Here is a 19,023-nt window from a genome sequence, read left to right as displayed (position 1 = left end):
ATCTCTGATACAGAAGCAGATGGGACAGAGAAGTGTGAAAAGATTTGGGAAATGAGATAGGGCTGTTTTCGGGAAGTTTTGAGAGAACAGAAATTGGGCACAGGGGGATTTCATATATTTCCCTGAGAATCACTGGCCCTAGAGAACAAAAATAGGTATACTGAAGACAGAAATTGCAAGAAAAAGTTATTTATTATTAAATTTATTTACCTGGGGAAAGGGGCATGGTAAGAAGGAAGGCTGTGTAGAAGAGAGGAGAAATGTACATCAAAAGATTCAAGTTAGTAAAATCCAAAAGAGGTTATGAAGAGCTCCATCTAATCCTCAACATGACAGATGAAAACCTGTGTTGATATCTGCAGATTAATGCCCTTTGAGACAATAATCCCAAGTGCATAAATGTATGTTGATAATTCTGAATTGGCTTTAATGCTGTGTGTGTGCCCAGAATTATTCCGATGGGACTGGATGTCTCAGGCGAGCACTCTTAATGCCATTATATAAGTGAAGTGCATCCATAGCAAGAATACTCAATGTGATTTTAGTTATCCAGCTTGAGCCAGGCTGATGATACAGGAGGCATATTTTTCTTCTGAGAAGACAGACCTAAGTAATTGGGGAGTTAGAGCATAGAAAAAATACACTAAAAAGGGCATACTTCAAGAATACCATCATACAGAGACTACTGCAGTAAGAATAACTAATGGGCAAGCTCCCTCTTGGAAAACATAAACCACTGATTGATATCAAGCTTAATACACTGGAGGGTTTATGTAGCCAGTCATAAAAGAGGATGACATTGCCATTATGTTTTTCCCTGTTGTGATTAGTTGATATGCAGCCAACAGACAGATTGCTGAGCTGAACTACACTGATCTTTGGCGCAGAGCGGCTGCTAGGGGTGTGAAGGACTGCTGCAGATGCTGTTTTTGACTTGGCCATGGCACAGCAGGGGAACTCCCAATGGTGCCAGCTGATGTGCCTGACCCCCTTGCAGATGCTCCTCGGGAATCTTCCTCCAGAGACCAAGATGTTGGGATCAACTCCAAAAGTGTCTTTGACCAATTAATTTCCGTTTCTGGATGTTAACATTTTAACTAAGTTAGGCAAATTATACAGATGCTGGGCTTGCCGGCCAGAAGATTGTCAGTAAGAGGCACCGCATGGTGGGGTGAGCTCCTGTCACTTGCCCCAGCTCCTGCCCACCTAGCAGTCCCAAAGCATGCAAATGCAAATAGATAAATAGGTACCATTTTGATGAGAGGATAGCGGTGTTCCCTGTGCCTTGGCGTATAGTCATGCTGGCCAAATGACCACAGAAATGTCTTTGGGCAACACTGGTTCTTTCGGCTAAGAAACAGAGATGAGCATCATCCCCTAGAGTTGGACGCAACTGGGCAAGGGAAACCTTTACCTTTTTACTTCTCAATTTTTAGACTTTGAACAGTGTTGAGCCAGCAAGAAAGAGTGACATCCAATTGTGCTGGGCCTTATTGGCCTTAAGTAAGCCCTCTTTTGGCCCTTTTGCCATAGTGGAGAGAGATTCCTACTAGTTTGATACAGGACAAATTATGAGAAGCCTAAACTTGTGTATGAAGGATTTGACAGGAGCATTTTACAGGCAGCTGCTCTATGGAAGCCAGCTGTCCAATTTCTCTTGCACCTAAGCCAAATTGATCAAAGAGACCAATCCCAGGAGTCAGAGAAGAAGCGGGGTGCCTGCAGAATCCTGAAGTAGCCAAGAGGAACCAGGCAGATCCCCATCCAACAGTAACCACATCTTTGAGGAAGCATCCTGTTTGTATCATTTTGTTTTATATTTTGAAAATGAATAAAGGGATATGCTTGGAAAATAGCTGCAAAGGACAGAGAATAACAGAATAACAGAGTTGGAAAGGACCTTGGAGGCCTCCTAGTCCAACCCCTGTTTAAGCAGGAGACACTATGCCATTTCAGACAAATGGCTGTCCACTTTTTCTTAAAAACCTCCAGGGATGGAACACCCACAACTTCTGAGGGCAAACAATTCCACTGATTAATTGTTCTAACTGTCAGGAAATTTCTCCTTAATTCTAGGTTGCTTCACTCCTTGATTAGTTTCCATCCATTGCTTCTTTTCATGCCTTTAGTGCTTTGGAGAATAGGTTGACCCCCCCTTCTTTGTGGCAGCACCTTAGATATTGGAATACTGCTATCATGTCAGTCCTTCTTTTCACTAGACTAGACACATCCTATTCCTGCAACTGTTATTCACATCAGATTAAAGAAATAAGAAATAAATAAAGGACTTTTAGCACATTCTAGTTAGTTTGAGGGTTGAGGCTGCTAATTTAAGAAAAAAGAAAGAAGTTAGAAAATAAAAGGGTGGGAAATGTCAACTTTTTGAAAGAAACTAGTCAGGAAACAAAGACCATAAGAAATAGAACTCTATCGATATAGTCTATAATGGGTGGGGAATGAGGGCCCTTTTATGATTTGTGGACTTCAATTCCCAGATTCCTGAGCCAGCCAGTAAGTTGAACTCCACAAGTCATAAAGGGGCTACTGTTCCCCACCTCTGGTCTATAATATCAAAATCTTGAAAGCCTGGCAGGGTTCTTTTTCCTCCCTTTTAATCCCAAGAGAGTTAAGTTGGGCCAATCTTGAGTTTCTCCCTCATCCCCTACTGTCAATAGAATAGAATAGAATAGAATAGAATAGAATAGAATAGAATAGAATAGAATAGAATAGAATAGAGCTGGAAGAGACCTTGGAGGTTTAGTCTAGCCCCCTGCTCAAGCAGGAACGTTTTTTTCTGGATCAACTAATGATTTTGTAATGGCTGCTATATAGTTTCTTCAAAGTCATCTTTATATTTCTCTAGAGACAACCTTCTGGTGGCTAGTTTACCTTCTGAGAAATCAAAGACCGTAGATAAGTAAGTAGAGGTCCCTGGGCCTCAAGTACTTGTTAATGGGATCTCAACATCTGTACAATTAAAGTGTTGATGGCTGCATTCCACTAAGGAGACCTGTTCTGGTGCCTTGGACTCAAATACAAATTGCCCAGCAGTCATGGTGACTTTGGGCTCTTTATCCAGGATGGAGTAGCTTGAGCAGGTTACATCAGTACAAGGTACCAGATCTGGGTTATAAAAAGTCAGATGACCACTTTTCTGTATCTCTTTGCTGCCATCTTATGGTTGATACTGATGTAGTCTCACCTGTATCCGGTTTGATCCAATTCATGGAAAGTGATTATTTAAATAGCCTGTTTAATAAAATCTTAACAGCTGGGGCTGCTGAAATATACACCCTCCAGAAAGGGAGAACAACTTACCTGTTTCCCAGCTGGACATGGCACCTCTTGGTGAGGACTCAGTTCTGAAGTCTGTGGAGATACAAAAATATGGTTTTTATTTCTGTGCAGGGATGGGGCTTTGGCTATCCTTCAAATGAAAATGAAAGTGCTGTTCTCTTGCTTTGCCTCTACCCTCTGTGGAGCATAAGCTGATTTTCTATTGAGTTTCTAAGATAAGGCCATGATCAGAAGGGCTGCTGCCGGGAGTGGGGGCTGATACCTGGCATTCTCTGTGGGAGCTCCCTTCTTCTAGAATACTGTAGCTTCCCTCCCTCCAGGTCTGGATGACCCTCCTCCCTTGGTGTGGCCTTCCAGAAGGTTGTGGAGATCCGGATGTTCTGGAAATCTTGGGAACTTAAGTGGTGGTGGTGGTGGTGGGAGTTATCAAAACTAAATGTCTTTATCATGATCTAATCTAATATGGGTCAGACACGACTTCGCAATTAACAACAACAACAACAACAAATCTAATATGATAATTACAGATTATGGTACAGTAGTCAAGATATCTTGATATTGCACTGGTTAGTTGCTGTTGTCTTTTCTGTGTTATTTAAGGTTTTTTAAAGATTGAAGCAGCTCGATATGTTTCATGAATAAATAAAAACTTTGAAACTGAGCCAGTTTGGCCTAATAGTTACAGCATCAGTCTAGAAAGCAGGAAAACAAGAGAAAATGAAATGAAATTCTGCTTATCTAGGCAGTTGCTTCAGGTATGTGGCTTTGTGGCTATATCAGAACACAACCAGGTTTGGGATCCAGTTGGGACTGCATCTTCTTGGAAGTCCCAAGGCAGCTTACATTTCTGCCTTCTCTCTCTCTCTCTCTCTCTCTCTCTCTCTCTCTCTCTCTCTCTCTCTCTCTCACGCACAGACAGACAGACAGACAGAGGGAGAGGGTTTTTCTTTTTTTAAAAAATATCTTATTACATACTTGGCCCTTTTCCAATATTTTCAGGCTTTCTTGTCTCACACGTTTTCAGGCTTCTGGTCTCTCACCTCCTCCTTACAGAGGTGAAGCTGCTGTGGTTTCATGTTATCATTGCTTCATTATTTTAATATGAAGAGGAGGAATGGTGTCATAGTTGCAGAGTCCATTTATGACATCTAGGCTGACTCTGTTTGCAAAGGCAGCTGCCCAACTAAACAGATCTTGGATTGGGGTCAGGATGGAGGCAGATGTTTGTGCTGATAGATCAACAGGAAGGAGAATATGGTCTTTTCACTATTTTAATGGTGGCTGTGAAGAGGACACTTTGAGGGTCAGGGTATAAACATTTCTAAGGATTTGGGGATTGAAAACACGGATCCATCATCCCCATCCATCAATTTATTTCCTTTCTGATGTGGAATAAGAGAAGGATTATCTACTACCCTACTTTCCACCTCTATTCCAGTGTTGTGTGCAAAAGAGGCTTAAAACTGGCATACCCCAAAGCATCTGTCTTTGGAATGGTTTGTGCTAATTATCCACGTGTTTTTTTTCTAGTGGCTTTGGAAAGTTTTGTGTGTTTTGAAATATAAATATATCAATTATGTAGACTGTTGATATTAAGTCCTCTACCTTTTTTATCTCTTGCCTGTTGCTCTCTCCCTCCCTCCCTGGTTTTGATATTTCATAATATTTAATAAATATAACTATATTTTTGTGCTAACTGAACTGATGGTATGGTGCTTATTTTGATCCCTATATAACAGTGTTTCCCAGCCTTGGTCACTTTAAGATATGCTGGCTGGGGAATTCTGGGTGTTGAAAGTCCACATATCTTAAAGTAGCCAAGGTTGAGAAACATTGCTATATAGGGATAGACTGGGAGTGTGTTAGGTGCATAGAAGGAGTTTTCCAAGAAAAGGGTGGTAGATGGAAAGAATCTCACTAAAGCATCATTAACTTGTCTTCAATAGATTGTTGAATAAAACTCAGTTGTGGAATTGAACTGTCTAGAAGAGAATGGCAAAACACCTAAGGGTAATGAGAGGAAAAAGGTGCTCCTTGATCTTTGCTGTCCCCAATGGCTTGATGGACAAGAAAGGATGGATTTAAAAAAGACCCAGAAATGCAGGAATGATGTGTTATTAGAAATAATTGAATTAAGTCATAATAGTGGTTCTAGGAGTTTTCAACTACAATTTTTATTAGTCACCAAAATTCTAACATCTCCTGCTTCTGTAAGATGGATGCTTGTATTAAAACTGAAAGTTTAGTTTCTGAAGTGTTTAATTGGTATGTTTGTATCCTTGTCTCAATGGGACAGCATTTGAATTATAATTATATATGACTGGCAATTTTCCTGGGGCTCATCTGATCTCAACTAAAGCACTGCAATCATAGTCCAGCTACCTGATTTAGCTGCTCTGAAATCACAGAGGACCTCAGAAATGGCATCTTGTGCAGCCAAATGCTAAAGAAAAATGGGAACACTAAGGTTTTTGAGGAATATTTATTAACATTAAAATATATACATGGCTCTCTTCAGACCTTGAGATTTCAAATGTAATTCACAAGCATCAGTGGAATGAATACAGGCGCTTTTACTTCTTGTTTTTGTGCATAATCATAAGCATAGGAAATCATGAAAATAAACAGTCAAGCAACAGTAATTTTTCCCTATGTTTACATTCAGTACTTACGTCTTAGAACTGTGGTGGTGATGCATATCAAGAGATAGAACTAAGTTTTTTTTTCCTTTAAGGCAGGGGTCTCCAAACTTGGCAACTTTAAGACTTGTGGACTTCAGCTCCCAGAATTCCTTAGCTAGCCATGCTGGCTAGGGAATTCTGGGAATTGAAGTCCATAAGTCTTAAAGTTGCCAAGTTTGGAGATTCCTGCTTTAAGGAATAAAACAAAGCAATGGAAACAGCCAAGGTAGATTGGAGATAGTTTTCCAGTTGTTTTTGTAACTCATCAGTGGAATTCTCTACATAATAGCACCTTTCAGACTGCAGAAGCCTCTTCCTCTCCACCCACCGCCAGCATTTTCCAAACAGTAAAAAGGAATTTGTCCTTTGAAATGCATTAATTTATTAGCATCATAATTATATCATTTAAAAAAACATTGCTTTTCTCTGATCACCATTATTGACAGAATATTCTCTTGGAAAAGATTGCAGACTACACAATAAGTGCAAGCAAATATCTGTAGATATATACATGAATTAACCAGTGGAGTTGGGGGGAAAGATATAAGTATTTTATTTTGTGGATCAGGAATTTTAAAAACAAACAACACATCTTTGTTCATTTACAGCTGCAGTGGACAACAGAACTGCAGATCAGTTCAAACAGCAGTCGGCTATTAGACAACTTAGAAACAATTAGGGTGAACCCTTTTTGGTCAATATTTTCTGCAAGCTCCACACTTTCAAAATACAGACTTGCCTAAATGATTACACAACTATGAATATCAGATAGAAAGTTAAGGCAACCCAGCAATATTTGAATTCATGTAACTGTGCATTGTAAATGATTGGCAAATGGTCGGGCCAGTGATTTTTAAAGACACGCACATTTTCTCCTTTAGGCGTGGTAGTAATCATTAGGTAGTTCCCTGTAGGGTTGAAAAAGAGTTATCCAAAATTTAGGCTCAGTGGAAAACATGGGAATGTTTGAGATTTCCTGTAGATAAATATACTTGGTTTTGCGATATAAACTGCACAGTGGGATACTTGCTGTTTTAAAAAAGCATAAAAGTGAATTGTTGAAGAATGATTGCTCATGAGACCTTTGATGAAATTGCATGGCTGTCTAATTTAGTCATGATTTATTTCTGAATTTCTGTAGGTCTGCAAGCTTTATTTGATCTAACTGGTAGCCAATTCAAGTGCAATTTTAGTTGAATAATAAGCAGATGACAAATTTTAATTGGCAGAGCTGAAAGCTAAAGGGACAATAGGTTTATTATTTTGAGGCCTTTTGATTCTGGTTTGTTACTGCAAGAGAAAAGGAATCTGTTAGATGCAATATTTCTTTCTAGTAAAGAATAATAACTGTGGTGTCTTGAATCTGCTGGATTGCAGGTCCAGATGGACTGATTCATCCCAGGACAGCTTAACCAAGGGCTTTCAAAAGAATATCCGCAATGTCTTCCTCTTGGCTGGGCAACTGGACCCTTACCTCTGACACTGGCATGTCCTCTTGGCAAGCAAATGCTGCTTAATTTGTGCCATCCTCTTGGCTCGTTGCTGCCAAAAGACAAAGGAAAGATTATCCCTTTTTCATGTTCTTTTAGATCTGCTTCCATGGTTTTTGTTTTGTTTTGTATTTTTTTGTTGTAGAATGCAACCTCTCTTTTGGTTTATGGATAGGTGGAAACTCACCTGTTTCTGCTTAATACGTTTACAAGTAGGTACACAGACACCAACAAGAATTAACAGCAGGAGCATTGCGCCAATCCCCGAGGCTATTTTGATCAGTGAGAATCTATTCTCTAAAGTAGTCTCATTTAAGGTCTTTCCTGTGGGGGGAAAAAAAAAGATTTGAAGTTGAGAACAGAATGTGCACAGATACGGAGCCAGGAACAAGATGGTAGTGTTACTTACCTTGGAACTTACCCAGAATATAGTCAATACTGATTTTCACATTGTTGTTCACTTTGAGATCACACCTCCAGAGCCCTTCAGTTGTAGCTACGTGACAGAATTTATTATCTGAAATGGGAGAGCCACATTTGGTTTCATTCGAAGACTCGTTTACATAAACCCAGCACAATTCAGTCAGTGGAGGAGCAGAAGGACTGATATGACCACAAAGGGTCACGTTGTCTTCTTTGGATCTGAGCGTGGGAGGGACAGCAGAGACTGGAGGGAAAGCAGGAAAAATATATTAGGGAAACAGTTTTTACAAGATCTAGGAGAGAGCATTCCTTACCACGAAGAATATTTTATCATATGATCTAAAGTACTAGGCTGTTCATGGTGCTGGAAAGAGTCCCTTTCAATGGAAAGAGGACAGAATTGATGATATCAGAGGATATAAACACAGCTTAAATCAGCAGTATGCAAAGATGATTCAAGTTTTTCCCATATATTGGCACCAAAATATGTAGCTATTCAATTACATATTCAACTTTCAGAAGCTGGTTTCCAGAAAATAAGTAGCTCAGAATAATTAGCAAATACTTCAGGTGTTTTAGCCATAATCCTGTGCAAACTATATTGATTGAACCATAAAATCAACTCTTCTTCTAGTCTCATTGCCCCCATCCAAAGTCAGAGCCCTTTTATTTAATCTTAGCAATAAAGCTGAGGAATTATCTTTATTTCTCAGCTAGAAGTTTCCCCAGCTGCAGATCAGACTGCAAGCACAGCAACCAAGGTCCCATCAAAATGTGTCCTTAATTCTTGAATTACAACTGGCCAGACACCCCCCCAAAGCTACTTATGACCATTTTCAAAGTTGCAATGGCCTTGTACAATCACACAATTGCATTTGGGTGCTTGGCAACTAGCTCACATTTATACCTGTATGAAGCATCATGTGACCAAGATTTGTGCTTGGTTCCTGCAAAAGTGCCCACTGGGGAAAATTGATTTGCTTCACAGCTGCAGCATTTACTTAGCCATGGTGGTGTTCACTTAACAACCATTGCAAAAAGCTCAGAAAATTGGGTCTAGTCACATGATGCCTCAACTTTCAACTGCAATGACTTATGACCATAATTTCAGATTCAGTTATGGCAATAAATCAAGGATTACCTATATTTATAAGACAGGATGGGAAGTAGATTTTTTAAGCTTCATACTTCATACTTTACTTTTCAAAGTTGGTTCGAATTTACTAAATGGTATAATAGCTTGCTATGTTGCATGACTTAATAAAGTAGATAACCACCTTCCACCTTACTAGGAAAAGCATCTGCCAGTTCAATATAGGGCAATCTCTTGTATAGTAAAGCATCACATGTCAAAATAAGCTCCCTGGAAGCTCCTACAGTAAATGTACCACATAAAATAAAATTTTATTTTATGAAGTTATGCAAATGGAAAAGAAAATGTTTCCCCATCAATAATAATATGATCATTAAACTACGAGTATACCACATTTCCTTCATTAAACTTAAAGGTCTGCTTTAGGATGGAGGAATGGGATATCATTTTATCAAAAGCATTGTATTTTCCTGCTGTTTATCTCTAAAACCCTAAGCTGTTTGGGACAGCTGTAGTGAGCTGACTTGTCCTGAAGTTCTTCAATGGAGTTTTTCTGTATAGGGACCATCTTTACATCCCTGTGCCTCCATCCTCCCCCACACCATCACCTATTCCTTGGATTGAAAACTGCTCAACTCCTGTTGGCCACTTTAGACATGCATGTCTTCTGTCCTCTGGTCATGGGAACTGTCCTCCATGGCCACAATGGCAGGAGTCAGCATAAGTGAGACACATGTCTAATGCAGGTCTTGTATGTACAAGTTCAAACTGGGTAAAGGGTTGAGCACATAAAGCCTATGTGCTCTGATAACCTGTCTGATAAGTTTCAAAAAGAACAAAACCGTTCGTTCGTTCGTTCGTTCGTTCGTTCGTTCGTTCGTTCCTTCCTTCGTTCCTTCCTTCCTTCCTTCCTTCATTCATTCATTCATTCATTCATCTATCGAATTTATACACTGCCCATCTCACCTAAGTGATCCCTATGGTCAGTAGTGATATAATCATTGTAATGCAGAGTTACACAGCCTCAGGAAAGAGGTCTTGAGACATCTAGCATAAGCTGCAGATCAATTAAATTCTATAATCCTTTAGTCTGAAAGTGCAAATGAACAAGAAAGGAAAATGTTCCATTTATAGTTCCTTATATGCACCAATTTAGCACTTCCTACATCTGTGTTTAAAAACAGAACCAGTGCTTTCTGGAGTGAATGCTAGACCTATCTGCACAAAAGGTTGATTTCAACCTGGAAGTGCCAGTTTTTACCAGCTGTGAGTTGTGTACCTATACTGCAACCTGATTGGCTATTTTTGGTCACAGTGCTTCTAAAATAGTCTGACTTGACAGAACTCAGACCCAGAACACATCCATGCCTGCATCCTCTTACCAGGCAACTTGACTGAACCAACTCTTCTGAACCCCATGACTAATGTGACCTACTTCGCTCCACACCAGCTAATGGGAACGATTGTGGTTTTTCAGCCCCAGCAGGCAACCCTCAATGGGAGGAAAACAAAGCCAGGAGGATCCACCAATGGTTCCTTTTACTTGTCCTACATTAAAATAGTAAGGACAGTGCTCCTCATCTACTTCTCACCTGAAGCAGAGAAAGGAGTGTAGCACAATGGATTCTTGGATACTTTTCAAAATTATTCCAAAGCTTTGGGAGTGAAAAACAGTGCTTTATAGAAGTGCATCTGTGCATTATATGGCAAAAGGAAAGCAGCTTAAATGGAGATGCCTTAATTTATGCCATCCATTTGGTAAACTCACAAGATTCGTTTTTCTTGCCATGCACATGTATACATAACTCGAACTAGACTATTGTTTCTCTGTGTCATATAATATATGTGGGCATATGCATAATTCTGTATTTATTTATGTCATGTTTATGTAGTGTATATCGGAGGTGGTGACCCTTTGAGAGCTGAATGCAATAAAATTTCATTTTAATGTATGCCGATAGTGTACATTTAAAGTGACAATAAAGTTATTATTCTATTCTATTCTATTTAGAAGGATGCTTTGAATTTTGTTCTTAACAGAAGGTTGAATTTTGAAAATGTTAAAAAATGGCTGTGTTGATGTTCAAAGGCAATAGCACCTATGGTTAATATAGTAAGCTGAAATTGCATGTTACTGTCAAACAGATCAAGATTTATTCCTACCTTTCATAACTATCAGGTTGATGGTTTTGCTCAAATTTTTATGTTTAAATCCAAGATGGCATTGGTACTTTCCAGCATCTTCAGAATGGACATTGGATAGTTGTTTGATGGAGAAAGAGCTATTGATGTTGCTTATGTTATGCTCCTTCACGACAACATTATTCTTAAGCCATTTCCAAGACTGGACTTTTGGAATCTCCCAGTCTCTTTTTTCCTGCAGGTCAATATTCAAAGGACAGGAAAGGAGGATGTTGCTGTTGATAGCGGCAAACCTGAATTCATCCAATCGATTGGAAAAACCTGATTTTATGTCGGACCAAAATAGAAAGTAACATATGATCAGAATTGTGTACATTGCTGCTTTTTCACTGTAGGAAAAGATTATGGCCCTTTCCCCTCTACAGTAGTGAGTTAAAGTGCTAACCTTGAGATGGCAGAACATTTGCTTCCCTCTGAGCTAATCCCTACTCTGTGGCTGATTCGGGTTAATGCTGAAAGGGATTTTCTTGCTTTGTGAACGTGACACTCATTATTATAGGCAAAGTAATAGGTTTTTCTCATCCTGGGTTGCAACCAGCCCATTTTAGCAAGCTGGCAGCTTGTAGGGAAACTTCCATGAGTCTGGATATTGCCGAAGGAACAGGGAGGATCTGACTTCTGGTCTCTTCAGGTCTAGTTCATCTGCCCCCCTTCTCACACTCAATTTGGGAATCTCCCAAGTTAATAATAGGAAGATGGGAAGCCACAAGGCTCCAGAGAAAGGAAAAGCAAACCATGCCATGATTGTGAATTAGCAAGATCCTCTAGACTAGAGTGGTGAAACTGACTAGATCCTGGGCAGCTACTTTCCCAAGATATCAAAATAAAATAAAGGGAAATTGTTAAAAAAAAATGAACACATTCCCAGTTCAAGCTCCCTCACTGTTTTTGGGATACCGCAAGGGCCACTGAGAAGCTTAACAATAATTTTGCTTGGGCACACTGGACAAAGAGGTTTCTGAAGTTTTTACTGCAACATTTTGACAAAAAAATATATCTGATAAAATCACTATAGACAATGGGCTGTAGTGAATAGACAACAATATCATTCTATCCTATCTGTAACAAAATGTGAGTTAACATAGGATGTAAATTCCAGAAAAAGAGTCAGCGATGAAGTAACCTTATCTTGGCAAAATGCAGTGATACTGGAAGCAGTTAGCAGAGCAAATTATGGTCGATGCTGAACTTTTTATGAGGAAAGACTTTGAGGGAACCCAAGTTACAGGCACTTTGAACCAAATTTAGTGACTTCTCTTACCTAATACCTTGACATTGTAGAAGAGCGTAAGCTTATAATGAGAGATGTGACATTCCCATATCCCATGGTCCTCCTGAACTGTAAGGTTTGATATCTGTAAGCCATCCTTTTGCAGTTTCCATCGTGGCTCTTTGTCTGTTACTTTGGCCTTGTGGGGTTCAAACCATTCAATCCTGGTATCTTTGAAAGGAGACAGATGCAGCTTTAAAGTGTCGCCTTGCAGGAGGTATCCGCGTTTAGATCCAGTAACTGTGAAGGAAAGAAGGCCTACTGGTAATTTTTCCTTCCCATGCCTCCTCCCAAGGATAATTTATTTATTTAATTACTCATTCAATAGCAGAGAGAACAAGAGATAGACAGAGAGGCAGATTTCATGATCTCTGTTATATCATTCACCTTTCCACACTTCAATATCATAAGTAGCCACCTGCTTTCCATTTACATCACAGGAATATTTTCCTGGTTCTGCTTTTGGCAGTTCTAGAGAAAAAGTCTTCTCATCCTTCAATATGCATGTTACAGACTTTTCACCTTTGAAGAAAAGAGAACTGGATGAAATTAAAGCTTAAACATAAAGACTCATATCTCTCTTTATTGGTTATATGTGGAAGGGTTCAACCAGTTTTACCTCTATATACTTGGCCTTTCATTATCTGTAGCAGAAGTTTTCCATTATATTTCCAGGTCACTTTGGATGCAGTTATCGTGTCAGTGTTATTTAGACAGTGAAGTACGACAGGCGCGCCAGCAATAACATTTAGCTTTTTAGCCCTCACGGAAAACATTGCCCCTAGAAGAGCTAGAGGGTCAAAATAATGGAAGAATAAAGGAAAATCAACGATGAGAAACAAATGAAATTTCATCATGTTTCTGAGAAGTTTATAATCTGAGTCGCTGTACTATATTGGCCTTTTATGTTACTCATTACATTTTAACATATCTATTTACATTTTAAGTATCTGCTGATTTACTCTGGAGTTTTCAAGAAGTCTGTCATTTGCAAAAGTTTTTGTCACTGTACAAGGCATTTGTTTTAAAGCAAGGTCAAGGAGAAATGAAGAATAAATTGATCAGTCTCCAGACAAGGAAGAGAAATGTGCACATCATTATTTTGTATAAACTACCATAGAAGATGGTTATGTCTAGTTTTTAAATCAAAGGAAATTAATTGGATTTAGTGGTGATGTAGCAAACCCGCTGGTAATGTCAAAATTCTGTTCTTCTTTGTGAGCATAGATATCAGTGCACTAAAAAAGAGTAGCCCTATTTCTCAATGGACTTTTTCACAGGAAATGTGCTGCATTTTGGATCCAAAATCATAGAGATTGTTCAGAGTGGACATGAGCCCACACAGTTAGTGGAAAGCCAACAGCCCAGGTTTGAGACCTGAGCATTCCGTGATGGAGCAAGCTCCCATCCTTACCTCACCTCCTGCCAACCTTGGAGTTCGAAAGCATGCAAATGCGAGTGGATAAATAGGTACCACTTTGTTGGGAAGGTAACAGTGCTCTGTGATGTCATGCTAGCCACATGACTGTAGAAACGTCTTCAGACAATGGTAGCTCAATGACCTTGAAATGAAGATGAGCACTGCCCTCTATAGTAGGCAGCGATTAGTGGAGTAAAAAAATCCACAGGGTCTCCCATGCAATTCCAGGAAAATTGGAAGCTTAACTTAAGGGGACACCAACAAGTGAGCTTTTAACTGATGGCTAGACCATTGGATTTGCTGTAGCGTTTGATCAAAAACTCTTTGGGTTTTTGCAACTGTTTTATGCTTCTGCATTGGGATACTTTTGAATATGAGTTTATTTCTGTTCCAAAATATCAGGGGAAATACCAGTTGATATTCAGACTCTTTTTAGACAAAGATTTAGAGCATTTCCAGGAGAAAGGTAAATCTGTATTGGCCAAAACCAGTAATGAGTAGATTCACATTCTTCTCACTAGTCTCTTTCTTTCTCCTTCTGCCTTTGAAGTAATTGCTTTTGTTATGCTTAGATTGAGGATTGTATGTTGGTCTTATGATACTCTCTTGGGGGGGGGAAAGGATAAACTTGGAAAAGAAGCAAACCTGAAAGAGATTCGTAAGGATAAAATGGTGTTTATAACTTTATAAAGGGAAACTCAAGAGGAAAAACCAATAAATCATTAAATTAAGTAAACATAAAGGACAGTTCTTTACATTAAAGGATGTATGGTCACTGTATCTTATGGCCACAGGTCTCCCACCTTAACTTTAGAACTTCTATATGGATAATTCATGCTGGCCATTGTGAGTACATCTCAGTGTATATGCTGATGAACTGCTAAAAATCACCCAGTGGGGCTTTTTTTCCCCACAGTAAAAGTTATGAAAATAAATGAAAATTGTTAGGCTGCAGACAGGAAAATAAGAGATCAAATGACAGCTCCATTGTGCCACAAATATATCTTGCCATAAACTCACCCAGGTAAAGAACAAAAGCAACATGGATGCTGTTTAAAACCATATTCACCAATGCACCGTTTCACCTGGACAACTGACAGCTGTGATGAATTCCTGGCAGAAAAAATAAAAATCATCAGGAAAAATCAACATGGTTTATTCTAAAAATACCTTGTAGCATTCAATATGTAGGGCAAAAACAACTAGAAGTTTATCTTCAATTCTGAACAAAAGAAAAATTAATCACCAGTTTAAAAACTTAAAGAATTTGAAATAAACAGCAAAAAACTAAAGAAGATTTTGATCTATGAAATTTACAAGTGAATTAAGAGTTCAGTTAAAAAAAAGATCTGAGAATTAACTATAAAAAAATAAATAGCTTCTTGTGGGAACCAGAGTTATTTTGTTCACCTTGGTTCATCACAAAGATAAGCAACTTTATGATTGTAGAAACTGGATATAAGAAGGACTAAAGATTCTAAGTAGAAGGGGGGAAAAATACAAGCCAGCTTTTGGTGTTGGTTAACTGGAACTTATAAAATGATACATAACATTATAACATTGGAAATATTAAAGGAGATGCTTGAGAAATGGAGCCAGAAATTAGTAGTTATAGTATCTATAGCATCAGTAATGAGATGTGATGCCCTCTATTGATTATGTCCAAAAGATGTCTATGAGGGAATGACAGATATGGAGCAAATGTTGTCTGACAAGACAAAGAAAGTATCAAAAGTGAAAGCAAAATAAGAGGCCAAGAGAATGATTTGGAAAAGGATGCTTAACTGGATATACAAAAGAAACTGGTTGAAATTTAAAAAATTAAAGGAGAAAGTCAAATGACAAATCAAGAGAGTGACCTGGAAAATGTTTTCTTATTGGATCTGCAAAAGAGGCTTGTTAAGCCCTTGAAGAAATCTGTGCAATGGAATAAAGCAGGGGTATTAAACTGCCGGCCGGCGGGCCAGATGCGTCATAGTGAAACCGTGCCCACCCCATTGCCGGCAATGGGAAAAAAGTTGTGATACGTCACGACACATCACGTGACATTGCGAGTTTGACACCCCTGGAATAAAGAATTGAAAAGAAATCAAAGCCTATGAGAATATTTGAATGGACTAAAGACAGACATAAAATGAGGGAATATAAAGTTAGTTTATTTGATTTAGACTGTAATCAAAATTCATACACACACACACACATACATTCATACAGAGAAGCAAAAGGTCATTTCTCAAAATATTGACCAGATTCTGTAGGTCATCATACAATCCCCACATGATATCGACTAGAAACTCTGTCTTCCCTAAAAATATCTTTGGCAGAGATTCCACAGCCTAAAGTGATGATCAAGTCCCTGATAAGCTGGTGCTACTAAGCCATCCCCAGTTATTGTTTGTACTCCCTGACTCTTAAGCAAAGTGGCAAAAAGTGATAAAAAGTGCCCAGACAGGACTCAGAGTCCTGGGAGTATGTTGCATAACTGCCAGCTTATTGTGGTCATCTGCTGCCATTCTTGGGGTTTTTGTCATGTAGAAGGAACCATGATTGTTAACTTTCTTAATATTTATTCAATACATTCCTTTTTGACATTTCACATTGGCTTGAGCTTTGAATAGATTCTTTGAATCCCAAAGAATCTATTGACCACCAAATGGTCACCAGGCTGCCAAGATAGGCGTCCTTTCTGCTTGTGGAGGACTGAGGGAGAGACAATAAGCATACTATAATAGTGCTGCAAAAATACAGGTGACCACTAGATGACAGCCAAGAGATATGGGAAATGTTTAACTCTCTTCCTTATCTGAAAGATTTGCCAGACAGCTCAGAAGAGTCCTATTTATGACCTAGACACCATACATTTTCTTAATGGAACATGTGAGTGGGTAGCCTACAACCTTAAGTCTAGAATGCCAAACTTTCTCTAAGTTTGTGATAGATCATGATTTTTACATGACAGGGCTTATGCAAACAGACTAGTTTAATTTATATTTCATTCACTTAAATTAAATGTCATACTTATTCATGAACCACCTTTAAAGCCTGTGGCTCCCACCAAATTCTCCAAGCTATGCCAGCAAATCTGGAGAATGACATAGTGGATAACCAATTGGAAGAGGTCAATCTAATACACACACAAAAAAAGAGGAGACTTAACAGAGCGTGCAAACTATTATACAATATCCTTAATTTCACATGCTAGTAAAATAATGCTTAGCATCATCGAACACAGATTAGAGCCCTACACGGAAAAAGAGATGCCAGATGTTCAAGCTGGCTTTAGAAAAGGCCGAGGAACACATTAATGCTAATGCATGCTGGATAATTGAGAAAGCCAAAGAATATAAAAAACAAGTCATTATGTGTTTCATTGATTATAGAAAGGCCTTTGATTGTGTCAATCATGTCAAGTTCTAGAATATGCTCAGAAAAATGGCAATCCCAGAACATCTGATTGTCCTTCTGAAAAACTTATGAACTCAGTGAAATAGACGAAAACCAGGTTGGGAAAGGAGTGTCACAGGGCTGTATATTTTCTGATTTTAATTCAAGCTATATGCTGAATATATTTTAAGGGAAGCTGGATTAGAAGGAGATGAGCATGTTTTAAAATTAGAGGAGGAAACATCAATACCTTGTGCTATGCTGGTGATACTACCAATAGCTGAAAATGCAAAGGATCTGCAAACCCTAGTACTAAAACTAAAAAAGCAGAGTGAAATAATGGAACTGAAATTAAATATAATGAAGAAAAAACTAATGACTGTGTGGAACAAATCAATCTTAAAACTGATAATGAAAATATTGAAGTGGTGAAGATCTTCTGCCTTTTTAGGATCAACTATCAACAGTAAAGGAGTAAGCAGTCAAGAAATACATCTCACTCGGCAGAGCAGCCATGAAGGCCCTGGAAAAGATATTCAAATGCCATGAGGTATTTATGCCGGCAGAGAAGAGAATTGGGCAAGCCATGGTATTTCCTATGACACTTTATAGAAGTGAAAGTTGGGCTTTAAACAAGCAGGATAGGAAGAATAATGGTTCCTTTGAATTTTGCTGTTGGAAAAGCGTCTTCAGGGTACTATGGACAGCTAAGAAAGCAAACCAATGGCTCATTAGCAGCAAGACAGATGGACACAGTTACAGTTGCAATGGGGGCACTATTAGAAGACCCCGAAAGGCCAGGTTATGGATAGATTGTCATGGAGAAAAATCTGTCTGTGGGGTAGCTGGGAGTCAAAAACAAGTTGATTGCTCATGATCAGTCAATCAATAAACAAATGTGGGGGGGGGGGAGAGAAAAAGACTAACTAAAAAAGAAAAAAAGTCTAAACAATGTCTGTTAATATCAATATAAAATAAACCTTCAATTTCCAATTAAATATAGATCATAAAGATAACGGTTTATTTTATACTTCCTTGCTTTCAAAGGATAAGCCACTCAGAATCCTTTGGAGCTTGATAGCCTCTAAATCAAATAAATAAATACATATTGCTATGGATCTTACCATTTCTGGAACATATGGAATTTTCAAAAGTAGATAAGAGTGTATATCAGTGTCTTGTGTCTGAAAAAGTATCACTGACCCCTAATCTGAGGTAGGGCAAAATGTTGTATCAGATAGGACCCTGTCCTTTGTCAAATCAGCCTATGAACATATTCCTACTATTGCATCTTCATAGCATGAGCCAGCCATTGTCAAAGTTATATAAAGCCTTTCATCATTACTGTTGTTATTTCATTATGGTGATTGAATGACTCTAGAATTAAAGTTATTAGTGGAGTAACTTCTGATTATATATCCATCAAGCCTGGTGCTATGTATCTTAAATGTCAGCAGCTTTCTCAGATCTCCAGCAGAGCTCTTTCCCATTATACGTAACCTATTTCTTTCACCTGGAGAATATAGAAATTAAACCTATGTGCTTCTTTGGTTCCTTTTGAAAGAAAGTAATACAGTAGGGATTAAAAGCCATGGTGGTGCAGAGGTTAGAATGCTATATTGCAGGCTAACTCTGCCCTTAACAGGAGTTCAATCCCACCAGGCTCAAGGTGAATTCAGTCTTCCATCCTTCCGAGGTCTGTAAAATGAGGACCCAGATTGTTGGGGACAATATGATGACTCTGTAAACCACTTAGAGAGTGC

General features: G+C 38.7%; 1 protein-coding gene across 1 annotated transcript; it reads right to left on the bottom strand.

Moving 5' to 3' along the window:
- Window positions 1–866: 866 nt before the first annotated feature.
- Window positions 867–16,155, bottom strand: LOC114922421 (T-cell surface glycoprotein CD4-like). Its single transcript, XM_029283753.1, has 13 exons — window positions 16,145–16,155; window positions 15,047–15,098; window positions 14,897–14,954; window positions 13,076–13,246; window positions 12,844–12,978; window positions 12,448–12,696; window positions 11,148–11,447; window positions 7,890–8,135; window positions 7,656–7,792; window positions 7,453–7,520; window positions 6,585–6,697; window positions 3,319–3,369; window positions 867–1,078 (listed from the first exon to the last, which is right to left on the bottom strand). Exons 1-13 carry the CDS (start codon window positions 16,153–16,155, stop codon window positions 867–869), a joined length of 1,803 nt encoding a protein of 600 aa, XP_029139586.1.
- Between the last annotated feature and the right edge of the window lie 2,868 nt (window positions 16,156–19,023).

The sequence above is a fragment of the Protobothrops mucrosquamatus genome, unplaced genomic scaffold (assembly GCF_001527695.2).
Source record: "Protobothrops mucrosquamatus isolate PMUCROS unplaced genomic scaffold, P.Mucros_1.0 scaffold212, whole genome shotgun sequence".
Classification (NCBI taxonomy): domain Eukaryota; kingdom Metazoa; phylum Chordata; class Lepidosauria; order Squamata; family Viperidae; genus Protobothrops; species Protobothrops mucrosquamatus.
This window is presented reverse-complemented; position numbering and strand designations above follow the sequence as displayed.